We start from the raw sequence: 11,222 nt of genomic DNA on the forward strand, positions 1-11,222 counted from the left end.
GCTTGCAAAAGGATCAGCTATTCTGACAAGTGTGGCACTCATGTAGATGCACAAAGACAGTGAGGCTCTTCCCTGCCACCCATGTACAAAACTCCCATTAGCGCCTGAGTTTCACACGCACACATCTGAGGGCACAAGAGAACCATTGTGCATCCATTGGCAAATGAGAGGGAGAGATCCAGCAGAGCTGCTTGGCCAGCACCGCCAGATTGTGTCTCAAGACACTTGATGTAATGCTTTAAGACATGTTCATGTGTGACTGGGAGCAAGGGAGGGCTCGTCACTGAGGAGGGAGGACTTGTTCTGCGGTGGGGTAAGCATCTGGGCTTCCTACCACCGCAGTGCGGATGCACCTTACACCCTTGGAGCGCTCTCTGGTTCCTGTAGGACCAAAGCTGTGTGTCTGCGATGGTATGAGAGATGAACAAGTGCTGAATCAAATTTTACCACTCCAAGTGCCTGCTAAACAGGAAATAGATAAGCGGAAATTAAAGCTATTATTCTTGTCTTGTGAACGAATGTCTGCATAACTCCAAGCTGAGAACATCATTTTTACAGAGCAGAAAAGTCTCTTTTCAACAGATGTCTGTTAGATCGAGTTCTTCAATTCTGATTTGTACTGAATAGCACATCTGTAACTTGAAACAGGAGGACCCAAAAGCCAGACCCATTTCAGAGTTTGTTTGTGCTTACTGGAAACTGCACAGTAGAAAGCAGTTGTCGTTTCCAAGTGCGTTCTACGATGTGGAAGAAAGCGAACTAACTACTTTAACCAAGGCAATGGTAAATGAGTGGACAGCCCACTAATGTAGCAGCACCCAGGAATGACAGTTATATTCTGGTAGTACCTGGCTCTTAGCCGACTGGAACTTGCAGCACATAACCTAGCGATACAAGGATGAAAACCAGCATCTTGCTTTTCAAGCTCTCCAGTTATTCTACAGGTAAAGGGCATTTCTCCACTCTTAGAATTTCCAATAGGAGGAAAAAATTAACATTACCTTTGTTTGCAAAGACTCGAGGAGTTTATGCATTTGGTGAGAGCATATCCAACAAGGGGATGTTTTCTTTCCGAAAGGCAGACAACTGTTAACATGTGACTCTTTAAGAACGGAGGAGATAAGAGGCTCTCGTGTTAGGGTTCCTCCAGCCCTTGCCCCCACATTACCCGACAGCCCAGCTACATTTTCTCTAAATCCAAAGTCTGAGTGGAATTCTCACACTACATCTAAGACAGACAAGTGTTACAGGTATTTGAAAGCACACGCTCTCTTGCTCTTCTCTTGTAGCACTTCAGCAGCACAGTTCACTCAGTGTGATCAGAAGCCTGATCGTCAAGATTGATGTTGTTTCAATGGCATTTTTCCTGGGAGATGCAATGACGGGTGGTTTGGCACAGGTGCAGCTCACGGGTTCTGTTTCCATGCTCAGGCTGGGAGGTTCTTCTGCTTGTTCACAGCGTCCATGAGCAGGCGTACGTAGGATGTTAACAGATCATCCATCTTGTAACCCTGCCGGAAAGGAAAACAAGTCTGAAGTCTCTCACAGAGCTCCAGCAGCAAAAATAACGATAATTTCCTCCCTGGTTGATGTTCTTGGTTCTTCCCTCCATGGACATCTCTGCCACCAGCTATCAATGATTTATCTATTCCTCCCTCTGCTCTTCCCATCATAGATTTATCAAACTTTACAGAGCGTAGCTCTACTGTCTCCTTGGCATTCAAACTCACATTTTATTCTATCAATTGACATCTTGTGCTTAGGAATCCAAGCTTTTCGGTGAGAAAAGGTATGGTATCTTTACAAATTGAGCTTTAAATGTCAATATAGTGATGCCTATCTGAGCCTGTGGACAATCTGAAGCCAATTCTTAAAAAGGAGGTACCACTTACTGAAAGGTGTAAAATCTCACGAGGATGGTGTTCCTGCCATGCATGGATCAACCCATGTGAGACAAAAAAGCCTCTTACATAGTTTTGTGGGGAAATGCAGTCTTTTCTTAGTGTCTCAGATAGACAGAATTTTGATGTATGGGAAGAATTTGGGAATTTACTATTTTTCCTTATCTCTGTGGCTTACATCTTTGCATGAGATAGCATTAGATAGCACTGAACCAGTTCTAAACTGCACTTTTATTGACACAGCAGTGAATGCTTTTTGTGTCTGCACTGGTTTTAACATCAATTTTTGCACCGTTGTTTTGTAGCAATTCTGGATGTCAAGGAAAAATCAGTTTGTTGTGTAGAAGTTGACAAAACTCGTCTTACCAGAGATGTCTCACATAAGATCCGGCTTCCTCGTACCAGGTTCCCTATTGTCATGTGGAAGTATGTGCTCCCACTGCTCCAGTTGGAGATCTTGTTGAACGGGTAGACTGTTAAAATGTCCTGGAAGGGGAAACCAACTGAGCTGTAGGACATTTCTCAAATGAAAGCAGGCTGTCATGTCAGAACGCCTGCAAAGCCACAGCATTCTTTTTCTTTCCCACTTCATTTATAAACACAGTGGATCAAGGTAGGTCTTGCATCCAGACTAGTGCTGTATTGTATTTTCACCAAGCCAGTGAGTCTTAATCACTCTGATGAGACTCTTTTATTATGTATTGATCGTTGCCTTAGCACACTGCCATTATATTTACAGTAATCTAAAACTCACTGGATATCCGTAACTGTTTTGGTAAGACCAGACTGTTTGTCAGGGTCAGAGAGCTGGTAAACACCAATCATTCCACTTGATCTTGTAGGCAGCTTGGGTTTCCTGCAGAGCATTTTGCTGAAGCAGGTTCCCTTGAGCACTGCCCATCCATCTGCCTGATCTTAGCACTTTGTCCAGGTCCATCATAGAAACTGCAGTAAGTGATTGAGGGAGTAATGTTTTCTTTGGTTTCACACAGAAAATGCATAGAGGGGCTCACCCATGCCTACCATACAGGGAGAAGGTCCTGTTCCTAAATTAGCATGGTAAATGAAATCTTTCTTTAGACTCCTGAGAAGCAACTGTTACCTTTGTCTTCTGATGTATCAGTGAGACTCCTTGCTTGTTGATTGCAATCAGCACAATCTCGGGGAAATTTGGCTCTGAGGTTTGCTGTAAATGAGCAACAGAGCAAGATGAGCAGGAAATGAAAAAATTACCTGGGTTAGGTGCAGAGTGACTGTTAACAGTGTCCAGTGCTTTACCAAATAAGCACTGGGACAAAAAGCTCTTCAATATAACGTAACTATTGCTCAGGATGACTTTTTTGCCATATATTGATGACTTGGGCAGCTGCTACTTCAAAGTCCAATCATGTCCATTATTTCCTAGGCTATCTGATAACAGGCTTCATGGTTGGTTGCAAACTAGGAGAAATCAAAGGCAGCAAGTGGGAAGTGATTCCTGGAGGTGTCCACTGCAGAATGAGAGGATTGGTACAGCTCTGTTCTGAGGAAAGAGTCCCCAGGGATAACAAGATTTGGCAGCATTTTGTAATGGAGAGCAGTGACAGGACAGTTAAGTATCCATGTAACTAAAAGACCCCATCTACCACATAGTTGTAATACTAAGTATTAAGGAGGGATAAAAAGCCCTATCTTCCCACTTTCAAGAAACTGAGTTTTCCTCAGTAGATGATGGGAAGCCAGCTTTATAATGCATTCTCATTCACACAGACCTGGAATTACAGTCCTGCAGTGCTGGTCTGCTACCAAAGCCATTCAAACAGGCCTTTCAACCTACCTTCACCTCAAAGAAGGCTGATCCAAACGTTGGCCACCGGTGTATCATTTTTAAGAAGGCAATCTTGGCCTCATCCACAGTTTTCCCTTCATGTTTGCTGTATGCTGCTATAATGCTCTGTTTGGACAAAAAGATACAAAGACTATTCAGCTGCACACAGGCAGGTTTCCAGTGTTAGCACTAAAGACAGAACCAGACCATCCCTGTTTTCTGTTTCTCTACAAGGTCCTCAAATCCCCAGTCCCATCACTGGCTTTCTCTGAGTCTTCTGGGCACTGAAAGTAGATCAGTATCTCCAAGAAAGATGCATATTTCAAATCAGTTGTCCAGACCTGCAGATACCTTTCAGAGGTTTGGTAGAGAGGATGAAACATCTGGATTTTAAGAGGCAAATCCACACCATCCAATAGTGCTTTCAAAGACCCATCAAAAGTCAGATCAAAAAAGCAGCACGATTAATGAAAGGTGCCGTTCTTACCTTCTTCCACTCGTCTGGTGAGGTTGCTCGCAGCAGATTGTCTGGCACCAGCTCCTTCAGGATTCTGGGGATGGTTGCCAGGTGTGTGCGGTCGTTGTTGAAGCGCACTTTGTAAATCAGCCCTGCCAGCTGGACGGCTTCGTCCTTGGAACACTTGTGGTAGCCTCTGAGGTACTTTGGCAGCTCCTGGAAGAGACGAATGCTGAATCCCAGCAGGATGGGCTGAAGCAAACACTGACTCACGCATTCTAAATCTGTGAGGTCAGGATGGGAGTCTTGCCACAGCCCAAGGACATCCCAAGAACCTTGGAGTCCTTCTGGAGATCCTCTGGATGATCTTTAAAGGTCCTTTCCAACCCAAACCACTCTAGGATTCTCCATACAATGACACAGCAAGACGAGCACCTCCAGGGAACAGTTAGGTAAGGGAGCTGTGCTCCTAACATAAGCAATGGAGCCAAGGTGCCCATTGGAGCTGTGCCCTGCAGGGGCTTTACACTGGAGCCTCTCTAGCACAGGCCTTTGGGGAGGGAGATGGCAACACTCCCACAGGTTTACTTTCTCGGGGGTATTTCTTGGATCACATTACCTGCTCTTACATTTATGCTTTAGGGAGCTGGTTACCTGGTGGTAATGAAAAATGGAATCAGCTTTCAGGTCCTTCCCAGGAGTTACATTCAGCCACAGCTTTCTCATGAAATACACCTCGTAAGCCACAGACATAGTAGCCCCTAAAGAAACAACACCTTGTTAGTATTCTTGTAGCGCTCTAGAGTTCTGCAGGTTTTAAATGACCTGTGAGTTTCTTCAGAAATGTCATTCCGGTTTTAGTAGTAACAAACAAAATCACTAGCAAAAAAGTACAAAAGGCCGTTCTGGATGCCCAAGAAAGTAATTGGTTGTCAGGTCTGGATGCTGGCCATGCAGTGATCTAAGGTGCAGGCTCTTCAGAGGTGGAGGAAGAAGTTGAGGGTGACAGCAGTGCTATTTGTTTGTTACTCCTTGGTGCTCAGACAGCTGCCCGCCCATGTGCAGCACACCTGGATGCTGTTCTGCTGATGCAGGTACATTCCCTGCTGGCTATGTTTACAGAAATAAACTGGGATTTATTGCACCCATATCTCTGTGCTGTTATTTTTCAGAGCTCCTAGCAGCTGCTGGTAGAAGAGGGAAGTTACAAAGTCTTAGATACACAGATAGTGCTTCAGGAAGTTGAAGCTCAGCTGTCTTGAAATAAGCAAAGGTCAGGATAAATTTGAAATTTGAGTAGAGTTTGATATAGATTTCAAAATGTGTGTTATACATGGGGGTCAAGTGCAACGAACTGCCGTCATTAGGGCTATATTGTTTTATTCTAACAAGTGTTTCCCTGGCAATACAACTTGTGCTTTGGTGTCACCAGGTAATAACCCAGACAGCAATTTTCTAACAATCCAAGGAATGGGGGTTGACGCTGTGTAAAGAACCTATGTACATGTGTTGGCTGATACCTGATCATTGGATGAACCTTGGACTGTAAAGAGGATCAGCCTATCTAACATGGGCATCCAGCTGTGTGTTTTGGATGTCTAAATGTCTGTGGTACCAATGTAAAATCTCTGGAGGGATCCCCCTGCAAAGATGTCCTGGTGTTTCTGAGAGCCAGTGCTTGGCTGCATCAGGTCACTGGATCTTACTGTTGGTGCAGGCAGTAAATGGTGTATGTAGAAACAAAAATATCATAAGGCTGTGTCTCACACCTCCTAAGAGGGAGTAAATCCTACTGGATAAATCTGCTGCTTCTCCAGTTCAACACAGCATCTCATGCTGCTTCTTACCATGCTGGTATTCTCCTTACCGTCTTTCCCTGGTTTGTTCCTCCTGTTCCAGTCTGTCACCTGCCTCAGTGAGTCGAAGAAGTAGTCAGCTTCGTTCTGACTGATCACCTGGAAGAGGCCAAGCAATGATGGGGGGAAAGGAGGGATTAGCACATCAGCTAAAATACCACCTGTCCCAACATACCCAAATATCAGGCTGAATTTTCTTTTGCTGTCTTTAGTGAGAGAGCACAGTTATGTCAGGAAGGACAGAGGCAAGGGGAAGGAAGTAGAGAAGTAGGAGAAGGAAGGCTCAAATGATTTACATTTCATATGGGGGTTTTTATTGCATCTGCTGTGGCTTTTTTCTTTCCAACCTGCTTATTGAAGTCATGCTGTAGATGCCTACCTTATTTTTAGCCATCTCCTCTTTGTAAAATACTGGCACATACCAGGTTTCTCTTTTCAGGAACACAGCACATCAGAAACTCGCTGTGCTTGGACTCTGTGCTGCTTTTGCCTTGATTACAGTTCTAGAGAGAAGGGAGCTCAGCGGGGCATCCAGCCCAATCTTCAGCTTAGGCAAGGCAAGCTTGAGAAACCAGAGAGCAGTCACCTGGTGGTGCTGGTCAGCCACTGCCCTCCCTGATGTAGTAACGACCTACTCTGTTGCTTGGCTTCATATGTGGTTGTTAGGTGGTCTGGTAAATAAGTGAGGGGGGGGAAACAGCCTGGTTACCCTGCCATGGTCGAGAGGAGTTACCTTGTCTGCAATCTTCACAAAGAGACTGAAACCTTCCCAGGAGCTCAGCTGCAATTTGGAAGCAATGTTCTGACACAAGGTCCGGATTTTGGTGTTTGTTCCCACATCGAATGTCTGTGAGATAACAAGACCGTTGTTACGCAGAGGAAGAAACGAGAGCGTTGAACGTCTTGAAACGTGCTCCTGCATGAACACATCACGGCTGGGAAAACAAGTAAGTTCTCACCTGTGCTGTTTCATTGGGGAAGCAAATCTTGTGTGAAATCTTAGTGTTGTTCTGTAAGATGGCCTCAACCTCCACAGGATGAGGTGCCCACTTCCTGGAGCCACTCCTGGAAAATGCCACCACCATCATAAGAGAGATCAGTGCTTGATGTTTAATCCTTGAGGAGCTGAACAGTGTTCCACCCAAACAACAGCCTCCATCCAAAATGCTAATACTGTGCGACGGGGTGGGCTCCAATGGACCTTCACCCCAGTGCAAACTCCGTGTATTAACAGCAAGAAACTGAGGGTCTAATTAAAGATTTAAAGTCTGTTCTGATCTGCAAGGAAGTTGCAGGAATAATGCACCTTCATAGCCAGTACCATTACCCCTTCTACGTATTCAGCCACACTTTTCCTTACTGTTACTGCAGTGTGAAGATAGCAACCACAAGGAAGAAAAACGTTTTATTTAATTCTTGTATCAGCAAAAAGATCCATTCAGATACAAAATGAGTTTCAGCCCAGGAGGCGAGGGCCACTAGAAGCATTAAATTTTATGTAAGAGCTGGTGTGTAATCGCTGACTCGAGGCACTTAAGCTGTACAGTCTTTGAAATTACACCTTGGAGCAGAGCTGCCTTTTAAAGCAAAGGAACTAGCCCTGAAGTCTGAGTCATGGAAAAACCTTGGCAGAGTTCAAGTGAGGACAAATCTAGCACATTACCTTCTGGGGCTGGTATTTTCCTGCCCTCAGTGGCTCAGAGCAGGCTGTTTGGAGATTTTGTACATATCTTATAGGGTCAGACTCTCACATTGGGCCAGTCTGGCCTCAGCTGGGAATTCATGGCCAAGGCAAGATCTGCTTAACACCCATCAGGGTGTGCCCTGACTGCCTGGCCAGGAGCTTGGGGATGAAGCTGTTGAGCTGTTTATGGAGGAAAAGGGGTACCCCTAGGGCTCGGTCTGCCACTCCACATGGTGTAGGTCAGTCCTTCAGGCTGCCTGCTCTTCCCTTTCCAATGACAGCAGGTTGCTTAGAGGGAGAAATTGGGCTAAATCATCATTGTAGATCCCTTCCAACTGAAGTTGCTATGCGATGTGATGTGATGCTATGCTATGCGTATGTGATGCTGTGCTATGCTATGCGATGCTATGCTATGAAGAGCAGGTACAGGTCTAATCTTAGGAATAGAAATGCTTTCAGAAAACAACATTTTTCTCTGTTCCTCTTCCCATCCCCCAGGCTGCAGATCCAGGGCAGTGTAGCAGAGAGAATCCTTCTCCCAAACAGCCCATGCTGCTTTCCCCTGTTTCCCCGCTCTAAAGAAGCTCTGTAGAGCTCAGCAGGGCTTAGTGCGTGAATAGCCCATGATATAGGGAGGCAGGACATTTTCAGTCTTCTCCATAGAAAAACACAATGAATAGCATTCCTCGCCACGCGTTTTTCACACACTTCAAAGGCGAGTTCAACGCGCAGTGACATTTTCCCAGGAGTGCCAAAACATCCACTGCAAGGGGGACAGCCAGTGTTAGCATTCCCCTCGAGCCAGGCCCACAGACCAAACCCAGAGCCCAGCCTAAGAGAAAGGGAAAGGTGGAGGAGCTGGAGGGAGAAATTGTTGGGCAGCTTCTTTCCTGAGGAGATACGTGGCAGGCAGGTGGTAACTCACAGCAGCATCACAAGGGGGAAGGATGGGATTAACCTTGGTGTCAGAGCTCTGTGTTGTCAGCGTCAAGCTGGGTAATTCCAGTGTCTAGAGGAATCTAGGGAAACCTTTCCCCTGCAGCTCAATTGAATCCTCCTGAAAACCAGGTAGCCCTTCCCCTGTCTCTGGTCACATCAAGTTCATTACACCAAGAAGCCATTCAGAGGCTAGGGAAGCTCTGTGGACTGGAGGCCTTACTGCTTCAACCCTCACCAGGACAGGGGTAATGCCCAGAGCACTGAGGAGTGCCCTGGTGTGAGCATCTGTGTCTCAGGGCTATGCTCATTTGGGTTTCTTCAAAGAATAACAATTGATTGTGTTGATCCTCTCTTCCCAGCATGGATCAGAAAACCAGCAGAGCCACGTCAGCACCCTGCAGATGTCAGTGACTTCAGTGGAGCCGACTTGCTATGAGTAAAACCTAGCATTTTTCACTGCACACATGCAGCTCTGAGAGTCAGCAAACTCAAGTCTATTCCTCAGGCACATGTAAGGGAGATAAGGAGATGCTGCCTCACCAAAGGAAAGCAAGGTGAGGACCTCATCAGTGGCAACTCAGGATTTCATTTCAAGCTGCATGCCCTTAAGCATGCTTGAAATACTCAGCTCTGAGAGTCATCTGATGCTGAGCTTTTAAAAATGTTGCTAACTCTAGGAAAGAAAAGAGACCTCTCCTAGCAGTTCAGAGTTCACGAGAGAATTAAAAATAATGATCATTTAAAAGAAAAGGATGTAAAGAGAAGAAGGAAGGTAAGAGTCTCAATATTTTTGACACGATTCATGATTTTTGACCACTCTGTATGCCAGGTTGTTTACCTCATCACTGTCTGAATCCTCCTGCTGCACTCCGAGGCCAGTGGCTCTTTCTGACGTGTCTCAATGAACTTCTGGGCATGTTTCAGTAGCGACTTGCTGGGTGGGAACAGGCCAGTGCAGAGCCAAAGGAGCTGCCAGCCCTTGGTCACACTGTACCTGTGAACACAAAGCAGACGGTTCTTCTATAGCCATATAATTGTTTGACCACACACCAGCTACAGGGAAGAGAAACACACTCCCATCATGGTACGTTGTGCCACTCACCAGAGAGCTACAAATCAACAGAGCCCTTTTCTGTGGAACGGCCACAGACCCTGTGTGAAGCCCATACTAAATCCTGGCTGATAAATATTCACGACAGTCGCAAACCTCATGAATAAATACAAGCTCCAGTTTAACAGCAGTGGCAGCAGTGACCCTGGTGCCACCCCCCTGGATAGCCACTGTCCATTTGCTGTCCAGGTTCCCAGTTCTTTGGCTTGTGCTTTATCAGCTGCTTGTATTCACCTGCCCTCTGTGCTGGCCAGCTTTGCTGAGAGCACTAGTGCTGTGCTGGTCATTGACTTTCCCTTACATGTGCTCCTGGTCTGAAAAATGAGCAGGCAGACAATATCATGTCATGAGGTAGTTACAGTTCTTAAAACCTCTGGATCAAGTCTGTACAATTTTCAGATAAAGGCAGTTCCTGCAGCCTCTGGACCTGTGCAATCCACCAGTCAAAGCTCTGCTGACACCTCACCCTCACCAGTAAGCAATGCTCTGCTGCTGGGGGGTCAGTCATTCTGCCCAAGCCAGGAGCAGAACACCTTCAGCTGCGTCCCAGGGATTGCTCTGAAATGCTGAATGGCACAAAGTGGTTTTGGTTGGGAAAGCCAGCAGGTCTGCCTCTGAATGGGCACCAGACCCTGCTGAATGAAGAGGGCTTGGCTGCTTTATTCTCATTTTCTTTTCTAATTTTGCAGATGAACACGTACTATTTTAATCCCATTTATGCTCTGTAGATCAGTGGTGGTTGTGTCTGTGTGAGAGCATGACACGGTCCACAGGCCAGTAGCCTGGGAAGGAGGAAAGGTTTGTTGCTTTGGCTGTTGTAATGAAAATCTATGGAAATAGCCACCTTTCAAGCATTGTTTTTTCCACATCAGCGATCCCTCTCAAAACAGTGAGTTACTAAATTGGTAGGAGTACATCAGGCCTGCCACTGGCACCATGGTTACAGACCATGCATTAAATAGCCTGTAAGATTTACTGCATCCAAGGAAATTTGCCATTTAATAGTGACACAGGTAGTAAAAGTTCCACCAAGTTTCTGATCTGTGGAACAGTAACGAAGAAAAGAAACAGACAGAAGCTCTGTCTCTAACTTTTGCAGTGACACTGCAGCTGGAAACAGACAAACCATTTTGTTAATAATTAGTATTATTTTAAGCTTCCTTTTGCAATGCAGTTCCTCTGGAATTAGGTCAAATTATCTTTTTTTGGGTGGATAAGGAGAACACTGATCTGTTTTAGCAACTTATGCATAGGCTGGGGCCTGGGAAACCCATCTGTTCTGCAAGCCAGTTGTGTAACGTAATTAATATAAGTACTCCAAAGTATTCACTGGTCATAAAAGATCTAGTGTGAAGTGTGTGCTTATAGGAGGGAAATACTGTCATTGGAAAACTTAAAATAATTGGAGGCTTGGCAGCACAGTCACTGCAAGCATTCAAGACCTCTGTGCAGAGCCATATTCCTGCT

At 45.6% G+C, this 11,222-nt stretch overlaps 1 protein-coding gene across 1 annotated transcript in view; it reads right to left on the reverse strand.

Moving 5' to 3' along the window:
* Nucleotides 1-1,427: 1,427 nt before the first annotated feature.
* MYO7B (myosin VIIB) overlaps nt 1,428-11,222 on the reverse strand; it is a 42,394-nt gene continuing 32,599 nt past the window's right edge. Inside the window, exons 40-49 of the mRNA XM_010188007.1 lie at nt 9,483-9,638; nt 6,981-7,086; nt 6,755-6,868; nt 6,033-6,120; nt 4,820-4,926; nt 4,196-4,381; nt 3,718-3,834; nt 3,004-3,087; nt 2,268-2,387; nt 1,428-1,511 (exon numbers count right to left, since the gene is read on the reverse strand). Of these exons, the coding sequence (XP_010186309.1) occupies nt 1,428-1,511; nt 2,268-2,387; nt 3,004-3,087; nt 3,718-3,834; nt 4,196-4,381; nt 4,820-4,926; nt 6,033-6,120; nt 6,755-6,868; nt 6,981-7,086; nt 9,483-9,638 (1,162 nt within the window). The remainder of the gene's footprint in view (nt 1,512-2,267; nt 2,388-3,003; nt 3,088-3,717; nt 3,835-4,195; nt 4,382-4,819; nt 4,927-6,032; nt 6,121-6,754; nt 6,869-6,980; nt 7,087-9,482; nt 9,639-11,222) is intronic.

This window comes from Mesitornis unicolor, unplaced genomic scaffold (assembly GCF_000695765.1).
Source record: "Mesitornis unicolor isolate BGI_N332 unplaced genomic scaffold, ASM69576v1 scaffold39077, whole genome shotgun sequence".
Lineage (NCBI taxonomy): Eukaryota > Metazoa > Chordata > Aves > Mesitornithiformes > Mesitornithidae > Mesitornis > Mesitornis unicolor.